This window comes from Penicillium paradoxum (assembly GCF_028828445.1).
Source record: "Penicillium paradoxum strain IBT 22861 chromosome Unknown utg000005l_segment0_segment0, whole genome shotgun sequence".
NCBI lineage: Eukaryota > Fungi > Ascomycota > Eurotiomycetes > Eurotiales > Aspergillaceae > Penicillium > Penicillium paradoxum.
The window spans coordinates 4,207,589-4,234,361 of record NW_026643183.1 but is presented as its reverse complement, the minus strand read 5'-3'; the positions used below and the strand labels follow the sequence as shown (position 1 = coordinate 4,234,361).

General features: G+C 49.9%; 9 protein-coding genes across 9 annotated transcripts; 2 read left to right on the top strand and 7 right to left on the bottom strand.

Annotated features, from left to right (window-relative positions):
* Positions 1 to 787: 787 nt before the first annotated feature.
* On the bottom strand, positions 788 to 1,928 carry N7457_006505 (uncharacterized protein; the record flags this gene model as incomplete). Its single annotated transcript, XM_057177549.1, has 3 exons — positions 788 to 1,448; positions 1,500 to 1,755; positions 1,808 to 1,928. The coding sequence occupies 3 exons, from the start codon at positions 1,926 to 1,928 to the stop codon at positions 788 to 790; spliced, it is 1,038 nt and encodes a 345-aa protein (XP_057031851.1).
* A 240-nt stretch (positions 1,929 to 2,168) lies between these two features.
* N7457_006504 (proteasome regulatory particle base subunit RPN10) lies at positions 2,169 to 3,167 on the top strand (the record flags this gene model as incomplete). Its single annotated transcript, XM_057177548.1, has 4 exons — positions 2,169 to 2,194; positions 2,245 to 2,283; positions 2,341 to 2,560; positions 2,619 to 3,167. 4 exons carry the CDS (start codon positions 2,169 to 2,171, stop codon positions 3,165 to 3,167), a joined length of 834 nt encoding a protein of 277 aa, XP_057031850.1.
* Positions 3,168 to 3,404: 237 nt separating this feature from the next.
* Positions 3,405 to 3,975, bottom strand: N7457_006503 (trafficking protein particle complex subunit 4; the record flags this gene model as incomplete). The annotated part of the gene is made up of 2 exons (XM_057177547.1): positions 3,405 to 3,780; positions 3,836 to 3,975. The coding sequence occupies 2 exons, from the start codon at positions 3,973 to 3,975 to the stop codon at positions 3,405 to 3,407; spliced, it is 516 nt and encodes a 171-aa protein (XP_057031849.1).
* A 2,417-nt stretch (positions 3,976 to 6,392) lies between these two features.
* Positions 6,393 to 7,640, bottom strand: N7457_006502 (putative C2H2 finger domain protein; the record flags this gene model as incomplete). Its single annotated transcript, XM_057177546.1, has 1 exon — positions 6,393 to 7,640. The coding sequence occupies one exon, from the start codon at positions 7,638 to 7,640 to the stop codon at positions 6,393 to 6,395; it is 1,248 nt and encodes a 415-aa protein (XP_057031848.1).
* A 1,424-nt stretch (positions 7,641 to 9,064) lies between these two features.
* On the bottom strand, positions 9,065 to 13,752 carry N7457_006501 (pleiotropic drug resistance family ABC transporter; the record flags this gene model as incomplete). The annotated part of the gene is made up of 5 exons (XM_057177545.1): positions 9,065 to 9,488; positions 9,559 to 10,022; positions 10,073 to 11,566; positions 11,622 to 13,140; positions 13,190 to 13,752. 5 exons carry the CDS (start codon positions 13,750 to 13,752, stop codon positions 9,065 to 9,067), a joined length of 4,464 nt encoding a protein of 1,487 aa, XP_057031847.1.
* A 786-nt stretch (positions 13,753 to 14,538) lies between these two features.
* Positions 14,539 to 16,232, bottom strand: N7457_006500 (arylsulfotransferase family protein; the record flags this gene model as incomplete). The annotated part of the gene is made up of 3 exons (XM_057177544.1): positions 14,539 to 15,506; positions 15,555 to 15,620; positions 15,668 to 16,232. 3 exons carry the CDS (start codon positions 16,230 to 16,232, stop codon positions 14,539 to 14,541), a joined length of 1,599 nt encoding a protein of 532 aa, XP_057031846.1.
* A 398-nt stretch (positions 16,233 to 16,630) lies between these two features.
* N7457_006499 (MDR family MFS transporter) lies at positions 16,631 to 18,650 on the top strand (the record flags this gene model as incomplete). The annotated part of the gene is made up of 6 exons (XM_057177543.1): positions 16,631 to 16,802; positions 16,854 to 17,165; positions 17,226 to 17,749; positions 17,808 to 18,129; positions 18,240 to 18,382; positions 18,459 to 18,650. The coding sequence occupies 6 exons, from the start codon at positions 16,631 to 16,633 to the stop codon at positions 18,648 to 18,650; spliced, it is 1,665 nt and encodes a 554-aa protein (XP_057031845.1).
* A 722-nt stretch (positions 18,651 to 19,372) lies between these two features.
* N7457_006498 (alpha-L-arabinofuranosidase A) lies at positions 19,373 to 21,549 on the bottom strand (the record flags this gene model as incomplete). Its single annotated transcript, XM_057177542.1, has 10 exons — positions 19,373 to 19,609; positions 19,668 to 19,775; positions 19,827 to 19,901; positions 19,944 to 19,981; positions 20,030 to 20,449; positions 20,505 to 20,546; positions 20,640 to 20,694; positions 20,763 to 20,879; positions 20,929 to 21,378; positions 21,430 to 21,549. The coding sequence occupies 10 exons, from the start codon at positions 21,547 to 21,549 to the stop codon at positions 19,373 to 19,375; spliced, it is 1,662 nt and encodes a 553-aa protein (XP_057031844.1).
* Positions 21,550 to 22,913: 1,364 nt separating this feature from the next.
* N7457_006497 (uncharacterized protein) lies at positions 22,914 to 26,112 on the bottom strand (the record flags this gene model as incomplete). Its single annotated transcript, XM_057177541.1, has 4 exons — positions 22,914 to 24,977; positions 25,045 to 25,079; positions 25,140 to 25,963; positions 26,024 to 26,112. The coding sequence occupies 4 exons, from the start codon at positions 26,110 to 26,112 to the stop codon at positions 22,914 to 22,916; spliced, it is 3,012 nt and encodes a 1,003-aa protein (XP_057031843.1).
* Positions 26,113 to 26,773: the final 661 nt, after the last annotated feature.

Below are 26,773 nucleotides of genomic sequence, written 5' to 3'. Positions count from 1 at the left end.
GACATCACTCTATTGGCAGGCCTTTGAGTACGAAGGTCTCTTACATGTGTACACTATGCTTTGGGGAACCAGCGCCGCCTGCAGCAGTCTAACGATATTCATCATCTTCTGCATCGGTTGACCGTTTGATACTGAAATGTATTTCAAGATTGGCTCAGCAATGCTATGCTCCAACAAGGCCGAGAAAATGAAATTATTTGATTCCCTTTAGAGTCCCACACAAACCCGCTTTGACAGAATTCGACCCTGAATCGAAGATCACGTCGCGACATGATCCTTACAGCTGATCGGTTGCGCACATTGCCTACCTAGGTCTCAGCTCACTATGTGGACATATTTTGGAACTTTATTAGGCTTCTGAAACGCTCGACAATGCGCATTTGAATGTCCAGGAATATACCTTATTAAGTGTAGGATACAATTGATTGGAACATATTAGGGACGAGATTGGCAAATACCGTTGTAGGTAGGATGGCAGACCACATTCAGTCTTCTATGGTCTTACGAATTATTATTCATGAGCAGATCGACCAATGCCAGTAGTGATATTTGTGAAGTAGAAGCATTGACTTGAAGACAGCTTTATTCAGATACCCGAAACAAGGCCAGGACCGTATACCTGGACTGAGATGAGAAAACACTCATGATGTTGCGCCAGAGAAGTAACAAGAAAGCGCCCAGGCACAAATCGTTTGTTGCAAGCCTGCAAACATCCACGCTGAAAGATACAGACAACCCACCAACTCCAATGAAGGGAATACCAATTTTTTATACATTCATGTAGGTCTTAGATGCGCTTGCGCAGCGCCCGAGTCCGGGTTGTTGTTTCAGCCGCTGTTGGAGCGGTAGCCTTGCGCATCGCTGCATTAGTGGCCGACTTTTTGACAGCCACTGATGCGACCTGCATGCGCGGAGCGGGCTTCCTAGCGGCCGCCGCAGCAGGGGCGGTTGTCGCCTTTCTTGCACCAGTACCAGTCCGCGCGGATTTGGTCACTGTTGTGCCTGAAGATGCTGTGGAGCCGGTGCTGTTCTTGCGCTCGCCCTGTCGGGTCCCTGGACGCGACAAAGGTGATCTAGTAGTCTTGGGTCCTGTAGCGGAACGGTTGGCTGTCCTCTGAAGCTGTGAAGGGGGTCGTTGATCTTTTACCGAAGACACGGTGGCACCCCGCGATCGCAGCGGACTCGATGGCTTTAGGGGAGATGTAGGACGCGACAGATATGTGGGTTGGCCCTTTTCGGGAGATGCACGGAAAGGCGATTGGGGATAGGTGCGAGAATTGTTAGACTTGGGAGATAGGATCCGGTTCTCATTGCCCCGTACTTCCTGGGAAACCACGCGCGAGGCCCCGCCGGGTGCGGCTGGCTTAACCCGGCGCTTGGGGTTCTTGATCCCTTCGGGCTCACCACCAGCAGGGGCATTTTCTTTATCGGAGAAGTGGGGATCATGACTACACATTTTGTCAGTAAGAGATCCAGGTTAGATTTCAGGTACATCATACCTTGCCCCACGGGTTCTAGTCTCTGGATCTACGGAAATGCCTGCGATATTACGCGACGTCTTAGCGGGCGAGTATTTTCTGGAAGGCGATGCAGTGAGCTGTTTGTTCATGGCAGCATTGTGTTTTTCGAGCAGCTCGCCAATGTTGGCCTTGCGTAACGAAACTGGGATTCGGTTGACGCGTCGCTCAATGCGCGCCCGAAGGTCATTTGCTTGAAGGGCATACTGAGCACGAAGTTTGCGTGCCCTCTCAGTAACTAGATCAAAATTAGTACAGGAGTCCTTCAGTAAACCCACAAGTAAACCCACTTTCAAGTTGTAAATTGTCAATCAGTGCCTGCTTCTGGTTTTGTGTCAAGCGCATCTTTTTGGTAGGACTGCCCGTAGGTGTAGCATCCATGGCGTCCGATTTGCGTTTAATGGCAGGCATGATGTAACAGAGATTCAGGGGTATACCTCAGAGTAGTGGGTGTCGAAATAGAACGTCTAAAGATAAAGTGCGGAGGCAAGGAGGACCACAACAAACAGGGTGTATTGGGCGGAGAGCGGTGGCAGAATACAGAGCTTCCAACCTCGCCTTCGTCATCCGTCTTCAGTCTCCCATACGATATCATATTCATTCGCTGTTCCACCCTCTTTTGCATCGTTAATCCCCTCAGATTCCGCCATCATGACGCTCGAAGCTACTATGATCATGTCGGTCATTGTCCCCCATATTGGCTTACTATGCTGACCCCAAGCTACAGTGTCGACAACAGCGAAAGCAGTCGCAATGGAGACTACACGTGAGTACATCCGATCAGGCAGTCTTTCCATCTGTGAATAAGATCTAACTATCACAGATCAACCCGGTGGCAATCCCAAGTCGATGCTGTTAGCATTATCCACAATGCGAAGATGCGTCTAAATGCTCAGTCCGCTGTTGGTCTTATGAGCATGGGTGGCAAGGGTCCCGAGGTGCTATCGACTTTCACACCTGAGTTTGGCGCAATTCTGGCTGGTTTGCACCAGACGAAAATCCACGGCACATCTCATCTCAGCTCGAGTATCCAGGTTGCAGGAGTGAGTTCTTTCGGTCGACTCCCAAGCTGTTCAATAACTAACCTTGGACGCATTTTAGTTGGCGCTCAAGCACCGTATGGAAAAGTCCCAGCGTCAGCGCATCATTGTATTCTCCTGCTCGCCCATCGAAGAAGATGAGAAGACCCTCGTGAAACTCGCCAAGAAGATGAAGAAGAACAACGTGTCGATCGACGTGGTAGCTTTCGGAGACTTAGAATCCGACCAGACTAAGAAGCTGGAAGCTTTCGTTGAGAATGTCAAGAGTGGTGACGGTTCCCATCTCGCTATCATCCCACCTGGACCCCATCTGCTCAGCGATCAGTTGCAGCTGACCCCGATCTTGGCTGGCGAAGATGCCGAGGTCGGCGGCGGCGGTGAGGGTGAGGCTGGTGGATTCGGATTCGATGATGCCGCCGAGAATGATCCCGAGCTGGCCTTCGCCTTGCGGTTATCGATGGAGGATGAGAAGAACCGACAGGAGAAGGAGAAGCGCGAGCGGGAAGAACAGGAAGGCAAAACGCAACTGGGCAATATCCCCGAGGAGGGACACGGCGAGTCGAGCGGTGGCAAAGATAAGAAGGATGAGGACAAGATGGACACTGCTTAGAGGTCCGGCTTGGAGCCTTGAATATGACTGTGATGCATACCCGGCGTTTGCTTCTGATTTTGCCTTGTACGAGAGTCCACCTTCGAGTTCGCGCTACAGTGTGCAAGGGAAATATATTATGTGATTTGGTATTATACGAGACGGAGCGGTATCCGGACACAAGTACAGGAACAAAACGTATCTAGTTCGTAAAGTCATGATGTCTACCTCCTTTCTGCGCGGCTTCCATGGTCGGGGCTAAGTCCTCCCTCTCAGCCACGCTCCCAGATGCCGATCGAAGGCCTCACATCGCACCGGCATCTCAATCTGATAGAAAGGGTTCTTCATCACGAAATCCGCATAGAGCTCGTAGATCTTCTGCACGATTGTATCCACGTTGCCGGTCATTGGGTCCGTGAACAGCAGGAATTTTGTGCCGGTCAGGGTCTGGAAACACGTCAAGCGAAACTTGTCGGTCTCAAGGTAATCCAGGCCGGAGACTGGTACGCCCGGGTTAGGGTATGAGTACCCGGACCCAGCGGGCGCGGTGGTGATCGGAGAAGAGGCGGCGGGGGAGGAAGCCGGTTGGGAGATGGGGATTTTCGGTGTGATAGAGCGAGTTATGGCATGGACACTATTGAAGCGAGGTCAGATGGTGTTCCATCGGGGTGGGATTTGGCATTGCTCACCCGTGAAAGGTGCCTGCTAGCACGAGGTAGTCATTGGTCGAGAGTTTGCGCAGGCCAGCCTGGAACTCGCGTTGATAGATCAGACCACCGGCTTTGTTGATAATAATCAGGGAGAAGACGGCCCTGGAGTTTGAAGGCATGTTAGCTGTGTAAGTCCATGAGCGAGCAGAACATACATGGTGGAGGAGCGCGCTGGGATGGCCAGCCGGAGAAGCAAGGGGTAGAGAGCGCTATTGGTATTTCATGCCTTGCCGACAGTCTGCGATATGTAAATCGGGTGGTCGTAATTGCCAGTCTTCAGAGCAGAAGTGTTCGGAGTACGGAGTTTGGGGATTCGAGGAGGTTGATGCGCCAATGAGCGGGGAGGTGGCCCAATCGGAGTCCGGACTACACGGTTTCTATCGACACGTTGAACAGACATCTTGGAGACCACTGGGCAGATTTGGGCTTAGCAAAAGTCCAGAATCATTTGTACGGCGACAATTCAAGGGGTACCTGATGCTGGACGGCTGATATTCGAGGTTCTGAATGGATATATATAGCTGTGGCAGAGGCACATGTAGATAGGTTGCGTCCCCAGGTTACTTGGAAGAATCTCAACACTCTTCTCCAAAAAGGTCCAAATATTTCAATTCCACTCCAGGATCAATGGTAGTTGGATGTTCAAGAGATTAAGATGATTCTATACTCCATATACACCGTATAGTTCGAGTGGTTGCGTTGTAGGTCCATATATACAACATGTAGTCCATTCAACATTGCAGTAGAAAGGTAACCAGGCTGAGGCAAATACGATACCACTATTGAATATTGAATACTCCATATCCTCTTCCATCCTATCTCTAGTCCACCCTGGGTGGTCTAGGGACTTGTACCTTGACGAGATATCGCAACCCTTGGCAGTGCCTATGCATTCCCTATATAGTTCTAAGTCCGTACGTCAGTAATCTCGCCCTTACACGGGGGATCCAATTCAGTACTCATTGTGACGAAGCAGAGGAAACCTTGGGAGTCGGACTGCAAGCAGCATACGAAGCATACGGAGTACTCGGTACATGTATAGTCGCCTGCATCTGGTCTTCACTCGCTTTGCTAAGATATCAGACCTGTCGTTGTTATTGCTCCCGACTTGCAGGCCTCGGAAACACTGGCGTTGGGGATACAGCCTAGTTGAACCATCAACTGTGATCTGAGTCCATCCGAACGCTGATACTCTGACCACTTTGGTGAACTATCAGCAAGCCGCCAAGCCTGGGGCCTGCGGCGATGGAGATCTCTCGCCGAAAAGGGAATCTTCCACGAGCAGCACCAGAATAGGACGTTTCCACGACGCATACTACAACGGGCATAACACCTTTCGGTCTGCTCCCGAAAAGAAGCTTAAAAGGATCCAAATCTGGGATCTGGTAGCCGCATGTTCTTGACAGCACTTGGCCTACTCTATTTCATCGTCCGTTCGACTCGGGACTCCACTTTGGCTTGTCAACCTTTCGAGGAAATGGCTGGCATCTTCTGTCTAACGATACTCCAAGACTTGCAATTCATGCTTGTTGTCCTATGCTATCCTTTGCTCACAGCTTGTCTCGAGATATGCACTGACCTTCGACTATCAAACTTTATACCACAGCCACCTCTTGCTTTGGACCTGTGGGCAATCGCCTCGCACACGTAGGTCGGTGATGGTGGACACGAAACCGCGGCTAAAGGCAGCTCGAGTCATGCCATCGCGATGGACTTAGCAGAGTAACTCCGGACACGAACAGCGAGAATCGGAACTCGGATGTCCTCGGTCGCAATGGTCGACAATAAATCGCCAAATCCCGGGCTGTCTTGGCTGTTCAACAGTGATCACCATCTCTCCCACACGAAACACGCCCATACGGGACCCTCTTCGTCCTGGAATAGTCTCCCAAACATAAGGATACTAGCCAATGCACTAAATTAGGATCCGAGAAGAGACTCGGCTCCGGCCTGGCAGGATCTTCCTACAGCTTTTGGCCCCATCCGAGGTTACTTCTTGAGATGCCGACTCGTTCCGTTTTCCAGCTAGTCCGCGGGTCGGATACGCTGCATTACTGCCAATGGGCTTTAGAACAATGAATTTCGTATCGATCTGTAGGGAGTACGGAGTAGACATGACCCTATGCCTTCCCCTGATCCACCTCTCGACCCTTGACTGCCAGCATATGGGTTCAACCAAGGCAGCTTTGCGTTTACTCCTTTGGGGAAGCTAGAAGGATTTCGCCCCAACCCTGGCAGTCTAAAATTATCCTGGAAATTAAGGGACGGGGGCTTTTGGTTGCATCTGGTGTAATTTCGAGTCTAGTTCATGGCAGGGTAGCAAATTTGGAAGCCTAGAACTGGAATCAGCTTAAATTTACTCCTTGCTGAGATTGGAGTCGAGTCTAATATCATTACCATAACCGAAGGTCTCAAAAGAAAGACATGCTAGAGTGATAACCAGATATGCCGTATACCATCCCCAATGTACTCCATACTCCAGCAAATTTCCAGCATCCAGGGCCACAAAATATGAATAAATCACAACACAGTAGAATCAAGTCTCTGCTCCCAGCAGTGAAGTCAAACGACACTGCCCATCAACAATAGTCAAGATTCCTTCCGCCAGCCCCCACTCTCGCAATGCCACATCCTCAATCTCATTCCCAAGACAGGCCGTGTCCTCGCGCTCGAAATGGCGCCCGACATGCTCCATCCGCACGTCCCAGCTGGTACTGCCCTTGAAAGTCTCTCCACAGAACCCACAGTGGCTCTGGATTGGCGGATCACGCAGGGGATGCCAGCAGCGTCTGCGGACCGCCTCGAGGCTGGATTCAAAGCTCTGGCGTTCAGAATCCGCCGGGACACGGCGACGGGCAGGTTGTTGCCAGGGAGCGTGCATGCGACGATGATGTTGGGTAAAGAGATCTTTGCGATTGAAGTCGTTTGGCTGGCCGGGCGGGGGAGAGTCGCAGCGGGATTTGGAGGTTGAGACGGGGGTTCGGACTTTGCATCTGCCTACGTCGCAGCGGTAGAAGCCGAGTAGGAGATGTTGTGAGGTGACGTGACGCTTCCACTCGTTTTTCGAGACGAAGGTGCTTTTGCAGCCGTACGGAGCAAAACTACAGACGAACGTGCGAGGCGGACCGATGCCTTCATTTGCTGCGCTGGAGAGGGGACGGCGACGGCGACGGCCTGAAGCTGACCCCGCGCGGGCTTCTATAGTCCTGCGAACGCGCGAAGTCGAACTAGCTCGTGCCTTTGGTCGTGGGGTGAGGGTGATGCTCTCTTGATGTGATGGGGAGGACCATCGGGTCTCTGGGGTAGGGTTGCGGTCTGAGTGGCTGCTCGGCCAGCATGGAGATGGCTCCGCATCGATCAGATTGTCTGGCATGGGGTATGTATTGTAGTCGATATCGAGTGTGGGGATAACGATATCGTCCTGTAGGAACGGGGACGAGTAGTAGTTTATTGTCGGCATGCTGCCGCTGTTACTACTGCGGGGACTTTGAGGATCGGAGACGGTTGATAATGTGCTGAACCACGGGGCGAGATGATTGCCTTGTTGCATGTCGGTGGATACCAGTCCCATCGAAGAGGGCGAAAGGTCTGATTTCCACCATGGCTCCTGGGGGTATGCCTCGTGGGGGTTGGTTGACTCGAGATGAGAGAGGGGGGCTTGGAATCGCATGGCACGAGTCACGAAAGGGTGATCCGCTGGCAGTGAGGGATCAAAGGTGGATGATTGTGCGATCTCCTCCATTGATACAGCAGGGTATTCTATAAATGGGGGATTGGAGTCCATTGCTAAGGTGTGACGATTGAATAGAGATCTGAGATGCAAAAGAAACGAGTCCAGCAGTCAGCCGGAGGTCAAAGAACTCGGCAGAGAGACCCAGAGAACGTTTGGCGCGGAGATGATCGTTCATAAATCAGACATACCGATCTCAGCACCAAAAGTACCTGCCAAAGAGCAACAGCCTGCGAGTGGAACGTGGGGCAGAGCCTCAAAAACAGCCCCAAAGCGCCCAAAAAGGCACTCGGACAGGACAGGGGCCCGGGACCGGGACAGGAGTGGAGTGATTTGATATTGAACTAAGAAATAGATGCAAAGAGATTAGCGGGGATGATCTGAATCCCCAGTATGATACATGTACGGAGTACTTACTCCCGCATCAGAATCTCCCTGATGTATCTATTCCCTCTCCTTTCAGCCCCGAGGAGGAGACTCCGTAACCCTAACTCCCACCAGATATCTCCAGGGAAGGGCCAACTCCGTCTGTTTACTTCATTTACTTCATAACTGATCGAGGATAGCTTCATCCAAGGAGAATAGAAATCATAGAAATTACAAATCCGAATCATTACGTGACAAATACCCGCAGATCCTTCTTTTCCAGACCTGCCTCACTCGTTCTAGCGCTGTGACAGCACACTAGGCATTTACGCTCCCCTTCCCTTGGGCTCGCATCTACCCACCTACCCACCAATGTATAACATACTCCGTACGGATCTCCTTCTGTACGCTCCGATATGCTAATGCCAATCGTTTTTCGTGGACAGCCCAGGCCCCAGTGCTCGCCGATCATTGTCCCTTAACCGTGCTCAATGGTCCCGATGATTCAGTTTGGAAGGCTTAGTGGTTTATTTTTATGTTTATGTTTATTTTTATTCTCTTTAGGCTTGGCTTGGGCTCTTTGAGGTCTGTGGACTAGGCCTTGAGTTGGATTAATCTATTTTTCCTGACCATTTTCGGGCTTTGGTTCGGGGCTTGTTCATCCCCCAGCTCCCAGCGCAGTGGTTGACCATTGTTAGACTAAAAACACCGAGTCTCCACTGAAGCTCTCTGCCTGAATGTGAAAAAGGTCCTCCGTACTCCGTACAGAGTACCGAGTAGCTTATCTGCGAAAGACTAAACATGAGAAACGGTGTACGAGTCAACATTCAACCGGGTCCACCGGCTTCGGACGGGAGCCTCCGCCTATAGGAGTCCCCGATGCTCCAGGGGGCTGCCTTTTCCGGGGAACATGCAATGGATGGACTGCATGGTACTTCGTATACAGCGTAGAATGGTTGCGTTCAAAGCGTAAATAAAATCATGGTCAGAGAAAGCTAGGGGTACATAAAAGATAAACCACACAAATCAATCCTTTCGGATCAACCATTAACAAGACAAAGCAATATTCAAATCAGAAATCGCCCCCATCCGAACCAAAATCACGCAGCCTTTCAAGCCCGCTGAACGTTTCGCGACCAATGCTTGGGAACGCGGAAGAGCCAATAGAGGAACACCGCTGCGAGGACATTGAACCCCACATAGACAAACAGCACCGCGATGTTGCGTCCAATATCGGAGTCTGAGATGCTGAGACTAGCGAGGAATTGATTCGTGGTCGACATCGTGCAAATCTGGCAGTCCCTCAACGCTGTGGGATTGAGCAACTTGCCATGAAGCGCATTGATGTATGGGTCGAGATAACTGGAACAGGTTTCTCCCCGTGGGGGCGAGATGGTGAGCAATTCAATACTGGAGCATTCCACCGAGGTCTTGGCGAGGCCTGTTGAGAGCACGGACGACACAAGATACGTGAATGGAGACACGCGATACATAAAGATCCAGAACCGAGGAAGATCGGACGCGCTGGCCAACACACTTCGAACCCTAGTCAGTGCCATCTCCAACTATGACAAGGCAAATTACCAAACTTCCGCGGATCACTTACCCGTTAAAGGATAGACACAGCGAGAACATCAGTTGAGCAATGTTGCTGCCAGTCTCAGGTTGTTCGACTCCAGCAATGATCATAGAGCTGAAAGTTGAGGTGAACATCACGAAAAGCAAAATGAGTAGGTACATGATCCCGCCTCGTTCAATGACTGTGTTGGTGGGCTCTGCGTTGCGATATAGTCCGATCGGATAATACCAGGAGAAGAAAATTGGCACCGACATCAGGATATTCCACGACAACTCCACCAAGATACTGGCCACCATAAATGCCTTCCATGAGTAGGCCTTTGACGGCCGCTCTCGTACTTCATATAAAGCCCGCTGCGTGACGAAGCATGGCATCATTTGTTGCACCAAATTGGGGAAGATGACAAGTAACATGAAAATTGCAAACATCTGATTTTGCAGACCTTGAAGACTGGTGGGCATGTGCCAGAAAGTAAACCCAATAAAGAGCGGCTATACTAGTTAATAAACTCAACTAAAGAAATCCAGAGGAGAATACTCACAGGGATGATGCATGTAGTGGCTTTCGAGTACAGGTACCCCGGAGATCTCCAGTACTGTTGGAACATTCGTTGTATACATACTAGGAACTGATACCAGATTGGCATGGCGAACTCTTCATAACATGCAGTTCGCGCGGGTGCAGGCTGCTTCCTCGACTCCTCTTTCATTAAAGTCAACTCCTGGCGGACTTGTGTACGCTCGACGCTATCTGTCCATTGCTCTGCCCAATCTCTATCTGCGTGAGAGCCCGGCGCAGCACCGATGACCTCGAGCATCCATTCGGCTGGGTTTGCGTTCTTGGGGCACTTAGGCGACCCTTTCTCCTCAAAGTATTTGATCAAGGTTTCCATGTTCGGACCAAGCTCGCCAAAATACACAGTGCGCCCTCCTTTGGCTAGGAACAACAGGCGATCGAATTGCTGCATCAACATTGCCGAGGGTTGATGAATGGTGCAAAGTACAGCCTGACCGTGGTCGGCCAAGTTACGCATCAAAGTACAGATCGACCAAGCAGTTTGACTATCCAAACCCGAGGTCGGTTCGTCAAAAAACAGTAATACATCTGGTTTGGCTGCTAGCTCGACGCCGATAGTCAACCGCTTGCGCTGTTCCACATTCAGGCCCTCTCCGAGAACCCCAACCACAGCTTCTGCGTAATCTTCCATGCCGAGCATATGGACAACCTCTTCGACGTATTCAATTTTATCCCGGCGAGGGGTGCTAGCAGGTTGACGGAGGAGAGCGCTAAAAGTCAGAGCCTCGCGGACCGTACTAGTCTCGAGATGCAGGTCTTGTTGTTGCACGTAACCCGTCTTTCGTTGGAAAGAATCATCGCGTAAACGACCGTCAACGAGCATGTTGCCTGTGACAACTCCCATAGTGACGCGATCGGCCAGAACATCAAGCAATGATGTTTTTCCTGCACCAGTCACCCCCATCAGTGCCGTTAGGGTGCCAGGTCTGACCCAACCATCCACACTATCCAAGATGCGTCGTGAATCTCCCTTGATCTTGATATCATAACACACATTTTCCCAGTGAAAAATAGAGGTCTGGCGAGCAATGGCTCCACCTGATTCCTGAGGTTCATTAGCCACTGCAGCCTTCTCTGATGCCATGACCTCTTCTGGATCTTCCTTTCGAATATTCTTAGCAAGCACAGGAACCTTTCCCCTTGGAAATACCAGAATCTCGCCTTTGGATGGTTTGGCTCGGATGAGCTCGCTGCTGAAGATATACATCACAAGAAAACCGACAAAGAACGCGCAGAGGATCCCAAAGTTTCGCCACAGGTGCGACCTGTAGTATTCGAATGTTGTATTGAGGTACAAGTCTCCATCAATAAACTCCTGACCTGCCACGGCACCCTTCTGAGAACAAATTCTTGAGCTGAGAGGCGCACTCTTGTAACTCTCTAGCAGGCCAGGGGCATAACTCGAGCAAGGGAAAGTTCGATTACTGAACTCATTGATCATGAGAGCTTCAAAGGCATACTGTAAGTTGTTAGCATATGTTGTGTCATCAACGACTAAGACAAGATATCATTACAGCAATGGGGTTCAAATAGTTCAGCCATCGGAACCAGGGATGCATATCCCGAACGGGAATGGTAAACCCAGTGTAAATAACCAATACCAACATGAAAAATGAAGCAGGAACCATGGCCTGGGCAATAGATCGCGAGATTGCCCCGATCCAACGGAAGATGTTGCACATCACAAGAGTTGTAGTTAACGAGAAGAGGAAAAATATGAAAAAATGGCCTGGTGTTCGCCGCAGATGAGGCATAAAATAAATGATCAGGTTAAACGCTATTCCCAGCAAAATTTTGGATGGCAATTCCACAATGTATGCACTGATAGCTTCTGCTGAGGGATGATACAGTGCATATCTGTAATGCTTTTCCACGATTGGTCTCTGTTGCCACATAATCAATATCTCCAGCGAGCTTGCGAAGGCGTTGATTAAAACAGCAAAGAAAAGCAGAGAGCCACGCCGATAGAAGCTGTCGGTGTTGTCTTTGAGGTTAAAGAAGATACTAGAAATGATCAGACCCATGCCGATATTTCCAATGAGTGTGGAAAGTGTCATGGCTAAGTCTCCCTTGAGCCGTAAAAAGCCCCTCCAGAGACATAGGCGGATCTGCATAAAATAAGATAGTGTGTACGGGGATGCCGCACGTGTGGATTTGGCCTTGTCTGCAGCACGAGAGCGACTGAACTGCTCATACTTTTCTTTTCCAACGGAGTTTCCAGCCGCAGTTGCCTCAATCTCAAGAAGCAAACCTTTTCTCTCCGAACTATCTTTCCAGCGCGCTGCAAACTCGTCGGGGGTGCGTGGAATACTGTGCTCGAACCCAGAGCGAACAAGGCGTTCGGAGGGGCTGGTGAGTGACGTGAGGAAATCCGCCGTTGTCTGCCTATCTGGGCAATGGAAACCCATCTCAATAAAGAAACGTCGTGCCTGGGATGCACTACCGAAGTAGATCTGACGACCTTCATAGAGTACAATAGCTTTGTCAAAGAGGTTGTAAATAGACTGGCTGGCTTGGTAGATTGCGACAATAGCAGTGGACCCGCTATAGTCAGTGGAGAGGCGGATATTTTTGACAAACTCCAGCGCCGTCGAGCTGTCGAGTCCACGGGTGCTGTTATCCCAACACTGCAAGGGACATCGACATAAAATAGTTTCGGCGATACTAACCCGCTTTCTTTCGCCGCCGGAGACCCCTCGAACGAAGTCATTGCCCACTTTGGTATTCATGGTATGGGTCAAACCAAGCATAGCCATCACCACATCTCGTACATGCAGCGCGTATTGTTCGCGTGTGACACCGGGAAGTCGATTTTTCGGAGCTCTAGCATGAGCAGCAAACAGAAGTGTATCACCAACCGTGAGCTGGGGGAAGTGGACTTCGGTTTCGGCTTGGTAGATTACCTCGCCGCGGAAACGGCCATGCATGTCATTCCATGATAGGCCGTCATATTGCACTTCAGTGCCTTTCTCCTTATCAAGGTAGATACCATGCGTCTCCCCGGCAATTGTTTTGAGAAAAGTAGAGCATCCGCTGCATATGGTCAGTGGTGTCATTCCCTGTTGCGCATCAACTCGCGTACCTTCCCGGACGCCCAAGTACCACTAGCATCTCCCCGCTGTGGACGATGCCTTCAAAGTCCCGCAAGATATCGATGCGTACTTTCCTCTCTAAGCCAAGTGCATCTCGTAGCCACCCTGCACCCTTGAGCCAGAAGTTGGCGAAGTTCATCTGATAATCTGCCGCTGTACCGTAGCCAAAAACATTGAGGTTGCGGAAGAAAACCCCTGCCGTGCGACGCGGATACCGGCCTGGATCGCGACAGGTGATCTGTAACATATTCTTCACCCATTTGCGCGAGTTAAACTGGTCGCTGTGGGGATCCAGTTCTGGGTTGCTGGCGTCAAGAAAGGTATTGATACCTTCCGAGTCCTCATCCGTACCGGTGCTGGCTTGTCGCGAGATTTGGGACAAAGTACGTGCCAGAGTGGTGATTTGTATGTCGCGATCTGCCTCAGACTCGGATCCTGGAGTTTCTGAGACGTCACGGGAATCAAACATATGGTCTCGAATTTGCTCTATTGGCTGCATCATCAGTTCGGCAGCCGCAGAGCCTCCAAACGGCGGAGGAGGATGTGAAGCCATTGACGAAGAAAAGACAGAATGAAAGACACGATGGTGAAAGAACAGAAAAGGGGAAGACGAAAGAGAAAGATCGGGGCTGGAGGAAAGTACCAAACTCTACGAGGAAAGAGCGATGGAGGGCAAAACGGGCGGAACCTCACCGACGACGTTCCAGGGTTGGAGCAACCGAACCTTCATCTTAATCCCCTTTTCGGACTCGGATGTGGAGGAGTATCGTCTACCTACATGTACCTATGTAGTTACATGGAGACACACGCTGGTACCTTCCTACATACAGACTACCCAGGGACATATGGACGTATCGCTGTGGGAGAGTATATAGTTCGTGACTCTATGTCTGACTATGAACACTATTTTAACCTCGATGATCTATCTAAGTAGGATATCCGCCTAGCCACATCCCCGTGTTACTTCCGATCCTCTAATCAACTGTAAATATGCACAAAATCCAGTTCAGCAACATCCCATTTTGGTCTTTCTGTCTCAGCCCTCTCGATACATGTCGGCTGAGACAAGATATTCTCTCGGGTAAGTATAGGTGTCAAATGTGGGATTACCGCTTTACACAAGAGAGATAAAGGAGACACAATCCCGAAAAAACAGTAGGGCTGACGTTACAAACTATGCTGTAGTACCGCCTCTATTGCAAGACCTATGACACCGATCTTGTGCACCCTATCGCAATCTCAACCACCTTCACTCCCCTTTACCGCTTGAGCTCCAGCTTCATATCACCTCACCACAACTGCAGTCTGCTGTAGCACCTTGAACCAGTGGTATCGTAGTCTAAGCCTGCAAGATCAGCTGTTTCCAAGTGCTACGATCCTCAGGCCCCACAACGCCAGCACCAGGAGGAAGCACCGGGTCCTGGATATGAGCAACGCGAGTGGTGGTTAAGACCCGACCGTGAGCGGAGACAGCCTCAGCAGCCAAGCTATGGTATGTATGACTTGTCAAAAGGAAAGATGTCTCGAATCCATCACGTGTAGCCTCGCCCAAAAATTCCCGGGATCCAAATTGGTCTGTGATGGCATAGAATCTCCAAACCGCCGTCTCAGTATCACCATTCCAAGAAACAAAGACTTCGGTGCCTGTGGGAGTTCGTTCAGCAACGATTGCCGGGTCTTCTGTTGGGAGGCCAGTCCAATTGTACCGGAATGCCCGATAGTTTTGAACACCCTCGCCCAACAGCCCCGAGTCCATATAAGCGTGGAAGATTGGAGTACCATCTCCCTGGAACTCGGTCACAGCTCCCTCGGAGCCCCAGTTGACCAGGGCATTGCCATTGGGCAACAGCTGAGTGCTACCCTGGGACTTGGCGAGGAGCCCATCAGGAGGTTGGAAGGCCTGGACAATTTCCGCACTCCAGGTGGCAGTGTTGACAGAAATGATTTTGCCCTGTGAGAAAGGATGAGTGTGGACCTCTTTGCCACGGTGGTTTTCGGTTCCATGAGCGGAGTTATCAAACAGAGAGATGATCTCCTCATCAGCATTCTGCTCGACGAAGCGCGCGTGGTGCTGGAAGCAGAACTTGACGTTGGGTCCGAGCTCGAAGTCTGAGCGCAAACCACCCAGTCGCCAGATGATCTCACCGGTGGTACCATTTATCTTATGGACTGCACAAGCATCCCGTGCAGAGATGAGGTAATTACCTTCGACATCCTTGTCCACAGAGTTGATGTGAAAGTAGTCCCATGCGTCGGATGAGTTAAAGCCTGCGCCCGCTTGACCGGGATTGAGAGGAAGAACTGCCTCTACACGGTATTAGAACAGTCCATGGGAATTGAAGGCATCTTGCTTACCGTCGGGGGACACGTGATCGAGGCTGGACCACTCGAAGAGCAATTCTCCAGTCGTGATATCCAACTCTGCTGCGAATCAGTATTGGTTCTCATGATATCCACATCTAACATACCCTGGAAGATCGCATCGACAATCCATTGCTGCTCAGGACTGGCGCCCCAGCGGGAGAGATCCTTCGGCACAGGCTGGTAAACCTGAAGCAAGGCAGTCTTCTCATTGACAACATGAAATTCATGCTTATCCATGAGTTTGTGGTTGCCGGCGCGAAGCTCCCGAATTGTCTCATAACGCTGGTTCAGGATGGTAGCGTGGCCATGACCATGTCCATATGCCGGGTTATGATCACCCTCAAAGCTGAAAAGTATGTCCTGACCATTCCATCGGGCTTTTTGAAAGTTGGCTGCCCAGATGGAGAAGTAGGTATAACCCGACCAAACAAGCTCACCGTCATCACGAACAATGTACGGAGCTTCCTGGCGCGGGCCGTGAAACTGCGGTTCTGCCCACTGGCCCGGGAAAGGCGCGATGAAGAGATAACCCTTCTCAACATCCTCGGTAGCCGGGATAGTGATGTTCAAACGAGGCGGGGCCAGGTCGGTTCGAGACTTGAATTGCCAATCCGCAACGGCAAGCGGCATCAGCGCTGCGGTACAGACGATAGCCTCAAGCAGCTTCATTGAGATAAGTAAGACTGGTCCGGCGATCAGCTTCCATGATGCTCGTCATTGTGTGCATGATAGGGTACATTAACCTTAGATGGGTACTCTGCACTGAGTCTCTTTGACTTGAAGAGTTGTATATGGTTGCAGTATTGCAATATGGTATGGAGAACAGGATATTATGTCGGTATAAATGTCGACTGTCGACTGTCTAATGTAAGAATGGGATCTGATGTCGTGCTTGACTCTTGTACTCTTGGCTGACGCTTGAGTGGGGGGATAATCCGCGCTCATTGCCCGATCGAGTGCCCGCTTGTCCTGTCCGCACGCAAAATTCAACACAAAAAAACCCTTCCGATATTAGATCGTTCTTTCGTCACCCGTAAATATCGTGACCAATTGTGGAACACGACAAAATGGCATCGCACCGGAATGGATGTGTCTCGGCGGGCCTTGAGCCAACGCCCGAGAATGAAATCGAGAGACAGGCAGTACTGCAAGAGCCTAGCGAAGAGCAACCTTTATTGCGATCGAATCCTGAGCCTGCGGCCTGGAGGCCTCCACCAGGATTCACTCTGATCCAGATCGGTAAGTCCATCCAAATGGCACATTGAATCGAGCAAAATTGACACCCATCAGCGATCATGGCCAATGTATTCCTGGGCGGGTTCGACGGCACCATCACCGCCTCAACCTATGCCGTGATCAGCTCGGAGTTCAACGCTGCAAACACTGCTTCGTGGTTGACCACTTCGTACTTGATCACAAGCACGGCGTTCCAGCCTCTCTATGGACGATTCTCGGACCTTCTCGGTCGCCGCTCCTGTTTCTTCGCTGCAACCATCACCTTCATGGCTGGTTGTTTGGGATGTGCCATTGCCCCAGATGTAATCTTTTTGAACGTCATGCGCGCTTTGACCGGTATCGGAGGAGGTGGTTTGATGACTATGGGTAAGTCAAGATTGTTTTGGTCGCCTCGTAGACATGTTGCTTGCTGACACAGTCTACCAGCAACAATCATCAACTCTGATCTCATTCCCTTCCGCCAGCGCGGCATGTATCAGGCGATTCAAAACGTCTCGTATGGCTTCGGGGCGATCTGTGGGGCCTCTTTCGGAGGCTCTATTGTTGACTCGATTGGATGGCGCTGGTGTTTCCTGCTGCAGGTTCCCGTGTCATTGTTTGCTTTGGTCATGGGCTATGTCGTCTTGAAGTTTCCAGTGCGCAGCACTGAACTTTCCCCCGACCTGCCTAAACGGGGCCTTTGGCAGCAGATTGATGTGCTAGGTGCCTGCTTGCTCATTCTGGCTCTGTCGGCTCAACTCGTGGGACTCAGCCTCGGAGGCAATATTCTACCCTGGAGTGACATCTGGGTCATTCTGCCGTTAGTCGTCAGTTTGGTATTGCTGGGTGCATTTTTCATTGTTGAAGCGCAGACCTCCGCGGTGCCTTTGATTCCCTTGAAGATGCTACGAGGATCCCTCGCTGTATCCACGCAGATTGCCAATGTCTGTGTGGGTATGGCAGCATATGCAGTAAGTGCATCTCTCTTTTCACCCCCCATCAACACCATGAGTAACCCGTTTCAATTAGTATCTCTTTACTCTCCCTCTTATGTTCCAGGTCATTCTTCTCGACTCACCCAGCAAGGCTGGCAGGCGACTAGTCATCCCATGTCTCGCCACGCCACTGGGTGGTCTCCTCGCCGGGATTGTCATGTCCCGTTGGGGCAAACTAGCCTACCTTGTGCGTACTGGTGCAGCTCTCATGCTCGTCGGTAACCTTCTAGTCGCGCTTCTGCGATTCCGTGACTCAGAATGGAAGTACTTCGCATTCGTGATTCCTGCCAATCTGGGTCAAGGGATAGTATATCCTGGTATCCTGTTTACGTTCTTAGCGGCCTTTGACCACTCCGGTAAGCTAGCTCTTTGCTGTGCCCAACTTTGTGTCGCTAATCCCATTACCCGCACTTTGAGCGACCCGCGCCGTTTGCCAAGCGTCCGTTGCTAATCACGTTGCATGTAGATCATGCCGTCTCCGCTTCAACCGTCTATCTCGTCCGCTCCCTCGGGAACGTTTGGGGTGTCGCTGTGACATCGACTATCATGCAGAATACACTAAACTCAGGCCTCGGGGAGGCCTTGAGTGGAATACCAGACAAATGGAAAGTACAATTCCTTCGCCACTTAATTGCAATGCACCCCTGAGTAACTCTTGCTGACCAATGTAATCTTTCTCGCTTAGGTGATTGACGAGATCCGTCATTCGGTGTCGGCTATTTATGATCTTCCCCCCGACGTACAAATGGCCGCAAGGTTGGTGTACTACCGCGGCATCAGGCTCTCCTTCATGGCGTCCGCGCTCTTTGCACTCGGAGCGACCGTCGCCACAATTTTCGCCCGTGGAAAGGGGCTGGAGCGCGCGGGCGGCAAGTAGAAGGATACCACCTACCTCGTACCTCGACGTAACCCCATGTGTTGTACGGAGGACAGAACGGGGAATATAGAGGACAGACCTAGCGCTTATGGGGAGAACCACTCAAGCCCCTCGCGCAAACCCGATAAATTGACGCGTGGCCCCCATTTTGCGTGGGCCGAGGGAAATCTGTTTTTGTTGGCGAAACGAAGGTGACGCACAGGGTGGAGGTAAATCAATACAGTCCCCGAAATCATGACTGCCGATGTTGAATGTGGCCCGTGATACATGTGTATTGGAAAGAGAGAGCTTAGATTACTCCGTACGGATCTTCTGCACATGAATCTTGCAAGTTGTCAATGCAGCAATAGCAACAATAGGTAGTAACGTTGATCTCTTAACCCAACCCCGCGACCTTCCAAGATTCTACCGATTTGACCACCTTTCTCCTACTCAATGGCCAGCAAAACAATATGAACCAGAGTATTGGGATGAAGAGAGAAATTGAAGACAACAGCTGAGAATGAGGCAGTGCTTCCGGGACTGGGACGGAGTATATCTGGTTGTAGCCATACTGCCCATGAAAAAGGCTGTACAGTACCAATGCATACGATTGGCGATACATTATTTGGTAGTGAGCACCGCAATACTCAGATTCGGCAACTTGAAGGAAAACTCGCCCTTTTTGCCCGCTTTGATCTGAGTAGTTTTGCTGTTAACCATGTTAGACCTACCGACCTCGTTCATCGCAAATTCGCAATGGGATCCGGCGCAGTCGGGATGGTCAAATCTGCCTTGGTTCCACGGCCGACACCATCAAAGTTCAGGGAGACTGGTACATCGGCTGTCCTGTTGTATACTGCAGCCTTGAATGTATGCGAATCAGTCTTATTGTTGAGGCCTGTCGCGTAGTACAGAGGACCGAAGGCATCGGAGGAAGTGGCTGGGAGGGTGTCTGTCATGTGGTTGTGATTGAAGAGCTGTTTTAACACATTGCGTCAGTATATTGTACTTTGTTAAGATATCAGAGCAACATACGCTGTACACATGCCAGCTGGTAGAACGAGCTGTCTGATCAGGATCGGAATTGAAGGAGAGGATAGTTGGGCACCACTGGTAGCTATCCAAGTTCATCAAGAAGGGAGCCTATTGCTTTGTCAATATTTATCCAATGATTTGAATGTTGAAGCAACTCACATAAGTAGTCCCAATAATCTTGTCTGCGTTGCGCTCTGCGCCCAGAAGGAAGACAGCCTCCGCAACAGAGCCGATCTACCACGGATACACAGAGGAATGGGTATCGGTCCAGTTAACGCCAAAGCCATTATTGGGCTCAGTAGCAGCAATCTCACCTTAGTTTGTGTTAGCTTATAGCGCTGCAATCTCATCAAGATACTTACAAAGCAAGATGGGATGTTCAGGCGTATAACTATCGAACATGTCGAACTTCGTAACGAAGTTATCCGGAACATCGTACAAATGATAATCTCCGCCAGCAGTTCCAGGAATTTTCATATCAATAGTAGAAGCGAGTACCTGAATCTCAGGATACTTGGTGGTGATGGCATTATAGAATGCCGAGAAGCGATATGCCTTGTACGAGCTCAACCCGTTGCTGAGATTGTCTTCGTTTCCGACCTCGACATATCTAATGGTCCACGGATCTGGATGTCCAATCTTAGCGCGCAAAGCACCGTACTCGGTATCCACAGAGCCAGTCAAAAACTCGATCTCATTAAGTGCATCTTGCACATAAAAGTCGAGCTCGGCCTCGGGGACAACATCTCCGTTCAGAGCAAGTCCGGCCCAAGCGGCCAGAACTAGTGAAATGTTGTGAGTTACATAAATCGGACCAAGAGAGGAGGATTCACTTACTAGGTTCCATGCAAAGGTCATCGCACCATTCCATATATTGGACTAAGCCCAGAGTAAGCGTTTCGCCATATTGCCATGTAATTGCACGGCCAGGTCGGTCTTTGAGTGGCCCAATAGTCTCATTTTACTTCCAACGGCCCTCGATAGTATCGCCCTCGAGGTTATTTCCCCCAGGGAAACGGAGAAACTTCTGCCAAGTCAATTAGCACTAGGGGAGATTGAGATTATTCTAATCACTTCAAGGACTCCTCAACTTACAGGGCACAAAACTGCCATGGCTTGCATCAAGTCTTTGCGCATGCCATTGGGGCGATTATTCCATGTGGGCGGGAACAAGCTTATGAGATTGAAATCCAGCGAGCCACTCGATGCGTTCTACAGACGATTAGTCTAGGCGCATGGGACAACTCATGTCAAGTCTTACCGAGCCATCGAAGGTCAGCGAGAAAGAGTTCTTGGAATCCGATGCCTTTTTCGCCGGAGTGAGAACAAACTCATATTGGACCCATTTATTTGCAGTGCTTTTCGAAGATATTTTAGCAGTAGCCAGTACCTTCCCACTGGATGATAAAAGGGAGGCCCTGAAGGAGCCATTATAAGATCCTTTCACATAGAATGACCCAGTATACTTCTGAGGACGGACGTCAATTCCCCACAAGCCTGCATTGGTTAAGCCAACTGTGCCCATACCTTTGATATTGACTGAGGTAGGTAGGGCAGTTGACAGCGGATCAGTGAGGGTCTTGAGGGACAAGGATGAGCTTCCAACCGCAGACCAAGCATCAAGTGATGAAGGGTACTTTTTACTTCCTTGGAAAGCTCTGTTGCGGATCAACTCGGCGTAGAGGCCTCCTTCACCACAGTGATTGATTTCCTGGGCACAGAATTAGACACGATACTGTCACGGATAGAGAAGTTGCCATACCTCCTCCATTGCACCATATTGTACACCCGTTGTGAAATTGCCGCCAGATTTGGCCACGGAAATAGTGACAGCTGTACCGTAGGACGCCGAAAATGGCAGGAGAAGATATCTATGCAACATCTTACACTTCATAATCCATATATAACTCTTTCAACTCGCCAATGCAATCCAGGATGCATGAAGCACGGACAAATTGGCGAAGTGTAGCGGATACTTATATACAGACATCTCAACCGCCCGGCGATGGGTTTCTTGTCGGATAGTTGTTCTCGCCCCTCATGCTTTGACAATTGAACCGAAATTTTTGAGATAGTATCCGAGATCCCAGCGGATAGTAGGCTGCTCCCTCCGCTAGCACAGAAAAGTGCCTGTTGACAGCAATCGGCATACTGAAATTCTGCTCCCGTTTAGATAAATCTCCATGAGTGGTGCATCTACCAAGATATAGCCCCTCCGAGTAAGGGCTTCCGGGAGAAACATCGGAAGAACTCAGGCCGGCTTCATCGTCAGTGCCCTATGTGGGGTCATATCCCCCTGCAGCACCTATGCTGTGTCTGTAAAACGCCACGGCTGGTATTTGTTAGTTTAAGCTTCTTCAGGCTCATTGGCAAAGGGGCGCTGTTTCCAAAGGGCGTATATTCCTCAGCTGCCCTCGTTGCATCGAGCGAGCACTAGGCCAGAACGGCAAGGCTCTGTCCATAATAAGCTTCGTGGTGTCGGTCTCAAGCTTCGCTTGGCTGAGCTTAGCCCCTTGGCTGGAATAATCTGATCCTGAATGTGGACCTCACGTCGTGGCCTTGGGGCCTTCAATTGTCTCAACCACAGAGAAATGCACAGTCGGGCAGGGAGTCCGATTTGATCTCGTCCGTACCAACTTCGGGTAAAATTGAGGACATCGCATGATCTCTTGGAAAAGTCGTACCAACCAAATATACACTCAACCGTGAGGCATTCGTACTTTCGGTGAATGGGCCGCCTGTATTTTCACTGCTTGCCACATCCAGAGCGTCTCCTTGGGTGCGGGAAACACAGCCTTTTAATCAACACTAACACCTGAGATCCCCGTAATGAGACATTCTAAAGTTGTTCAGCAAGGATTCTACAATGATAATATAGGATATTTTTCCGCCCACTCTTATCTTGACTTATATACATGATCTAACAAGCTGAGGCTCGAGGAAACCGAGGGCGAAGGCTTGATATCGGTGTTCTGGCGGTCAACTAGAGTGTTCTGGTCGCTTGAGGCATGTGTATCCAAAGAGACTCCCTTCACTGCTTCTTCAATCTCGGCAACCAAAGGGTCAGTCTTTGCTGGTCGCGACACCCAGCGCCCAAGTACTTGGACTTTGGGATATCGGCTCCTCCGTTCGAGCCACAACTCCGAACGTCGAAAGTGACTGGAATGATTGACCAGGCGTTCTTTCAGCGTTCTTATATAAGGATATCAGTATATAAATTTTAACCGAAGTTCTTCCACTAGAAACTTACTTAGGATTAGTCCAAGCCTCTAGATGTGACCTGTGAGCGTTGGTAAAAGTGTGATCTGAGCCAAACAGCTGACCACTCAAACGAATACACTCTGTCTGCATGGCCACAGCGTCTTCATGTCGGCCCTGGTACTCCCAGGCCGTAGCTAGCGATCCCATAGTAATCAAGGTCTGCGGATGTTCAGGCCCATACATGCGTTTTTCAATCTTAAGTGCTTCCGCGTACAATGCTTCGGCCTCCTTCAGTCGCCATTGCTCCATGTATATTTGGGCCATACCAGTCATCACAGCGACTGTTCGAGGATGGTCTGAACCGAGAACCTTCTGGTTAATTTGTAATAATAGCAAATATAGCTTTGTTGCATCCGCGAACTGGCCATAGGAGATATAGGTTCTGATCAGAACAAGAACAGCGCTCATCGTCTCTTCTGAGCGAGGACCAAGCACGCGAAGGTAGAGCGGAACGACCTTCCTGCAGAGTTCATGGGCCTTATGGTGGTCATGAGACTCTCGGTATACACATGATAACTGGAAAAGGGCTCGGGTAGCTCCAAGGCTCTCGGAGCCATGAAGTCTTGTCTGTGTCTTGAGTATCTCCTCGCAAAGCTCGATCGCTTTCTCCCACTTCCCTTGACTTGAGTAGCTGGATGCCAGTCCAATGAGAGGTCCAAGCACATGATCACTTTCTGACCCATACAATTTCTCAGCAACTTGAGCATTTTCGTTGTTAAGTTTCTCAGACTGTGAATATCTTCCGTCTAATGTCTGGCACGTGGCTACCATACCTAAAAGGTGGACTCGCACGGGTAGAAGATCCTCCTTTGCTGTGAGACTGAGGACTTGAAGAGCATGAGGTACTGTTGCCCGCCAACGATTCCGATCCGTCAAATCAATGACGGGGAAGCGTGCATCTACGCAATGCAGTACATATAATTGCCACTTTCGTAGCTGTTCGACTGACTGAAGCCAGTTTCTGGTTGCAAGACGCACTAAGCGATGCATATCAAGACGCGAGTCTTTGTGCCTGACGCGCACGAAGGAATAGGAGCTGAGAAGGCCGATTGCCTTCTGTTGTTCGACATCCGTCGCTGGGTCAAGAAGAAAGATCGGGATATCCTTTTCTTTAATGCAAGCCATGAAGCAGAGATAGTCAGCCGCCAAACGATTCTGTCGGTGGATTTGCTCAAATGACGTGAGCCACGTCGTCGCGACAGGATTGCGAATACTTTTGTATCGACCTTTATCTTCAAAATGTTCGCTTAATAGATCAATAGCGCTCTGCTCTTGTCCGTCCAAAAGCTCAACATAGCTGGCAATCGTCATTCTGTTCTCATTGATAAATGAAGCAGCCTGAACGATAGCCAGAGGGAGAAACGTGAGTCTGGTGAGAAGCTTTCGCGAACTAGTGGTGTCGTGTAGGAGTTCCTTTTTGACCAAAGAGTTCCGTAAAACGTCGGTGGCCTTGTGTTCCTCCATTTCGGGAATTTCAATGATGTCTGTAGAAGCAAGCCATTGGGCTACTTTATTGCTTCGAGTTGTGAAAACAATGGCGCCTTGATCACTTGTAGGCAGGTATTCCTTAAGACCACCCGCTGTTTCGGTCCACATGTCGATTTCATCGGCATTATCGAAAATCATCAACCAACGCCCAGCGCTGGTCTTGCTGAGGTGTGTTTTCACAAGGCTCTTTACATCTTCATTTGAATCGACAGGAACAAGTCCAAGACGATCTGCCACTGCCTCGTAGGCATGTTGAAGGCTTTCTAAATCAACTGCCGGGAGCCAGAAGATTGCACAATTGGGATATAGTTCCCTTGTCTGGTATGCAAGCTCGAGAGATATTTGAGTCTTGCCTATGCCACCAAGACCAAAAATGGCGATTCTTTCTGACCGATTCTTGATGAACAATCTCCGTTTTAATTTTCCCACAACTTCACGGTCAACATATCGGGGATTTCTTTCGAACGGAACAATCCAGCACGGAGCCTTGGCGCGCACAGAGTTGCTGGATGGATGTGCAGTGTCTAGAATGCGATTTCGTTCAACTCGAGCCTCATACTCCTAGACTACCGTCAGTACTGGGTTCCACTAAGTCATTTCAATAGGTACGTGGTTTTGGATATCTCACTCGCATGGTCGTTTCAAAATCAACAGTCGTTTTTCCTACGTACAGCTGTCAGGATCATTTTCATTTGGGAGATACTGCTTGGAACCAGATCCTACCTGTTTTTTCCAAGAGGTTCAAAATGCAATCACGGAGATCAATCTTTTGATTCGAATGATGCAGGTAGTCGTGAGTGGCTGATTCGATTACGTGTTGTTTGTCGAAATCAGTCATATGAATTTGCTGCAGTCCCTGCTCGACGTTGAACCGAAAGCAGCGTTTCTGATTTACCTCATTGCTCCATCGAGCCATGAAGCGACGCTCGGTGCTTTCCGGCTTAGTCGCCATTCTGACCAATGTCTTCGAAAGAAACTTGAACACATTGTCATCCATAGGTAATTGTGCAGGATGCCCCGTACCAATCGAAATAAAACATTTTACCAGTGGCTTGAGATCACGGCTTGTGGTGCACCATAGATCGGCTGCCTCTTCTTCAACCTCTTCGATAGGATTGTTAGCTCCGAACGCCCCATCCACAAATTGGCGATTGCCGATCGACACTGCATCGAAATATCTTGTTGCGGCGGATGTCGCCAAAGCTGCTTCACAAATTGTTGCTGGTATGGTATTCTCATTTGACACCCGATAACTTCGAAGACGAGCGACTTGTAATGTATGTTTCGAAGTTGTGCAGACAAACACTTTGCAGCGACGGGACTTTCCATCATCCATTGGGTCTCCTGGAGACAGACCAACGCGTTTGATGACATTCTCGACTGCCGTTTTGAGCCTCTCGCTGTCGTATTGGGACTTGATATTCCCCGACCAATCCACTGGGAGACTGGTGATCTTCTCACTGAACACGGACTCCATCAACTCAGTGTATGCAAGGATGCACTCTTCTACTCCCATTTCCAGTCGACCTAGCATTATAGCGATCAGTCTAAACATGCGTATGCCGCTGATTAGTCCAGCCTTTTTCCGAGTGTTCGATATCACATACCCTCCTGTACTTGTACCTCCAATCAAATCAAAGACATCACAAGGCTTGAGGGGCTGGTTATCCTCTCTTTCCGAGTTGAGCTGTGTCATCAGGTCCTTTAAAATCAACAGACTTGACAGTCCCCTGACCCCGCCACCATCCAGGGACAGGAGGCATAGTCCATTGGCGTTCAGTGGACTCGGTCCAGTGCTGCTTGTGGCGGACATAACCCTCTCAGATTAAATTGGAGTTTTTTGGCCCTACTATCAAGGAGGAGAACAACAAAATCGATATTGCATATTGGAACGGACTTTTCCATGATGGGGTGTTTGCCTAGCCCTATATCGTAACGTGCCAACATGGCTGTGCTTAGACCAGGGCGGCTAAGTGCAGCACCGAGGTCAACTGTATGCCAATCATTGCGAGGCTAACTTGTTCACGTTCTAGGCGATGCACCGCCATGTGGCCATCACTTTATTCCCCTCATCTTAATGATTTTAGTTATAAATAGACTTACGAATTCTTTTGCCTAAGCACATTGACACGGACCAAACCAGCCCTAATGCAATCTTGGTTTACTGGAGCTTGATCGGCAATAATCTACCAAGCAGAGTCAGATACATACGTCGTAGGAATGGTGAGATATAGACGACTGGTACTCCGTACAGGTTCGGACAAAAAGAATTCTCCTTTGCATCTGTGTGACATTGATATAGCTAATGCCGAGAAAGATTATCAGTTCAGTGCACATCCACCTCACAACATTATTTA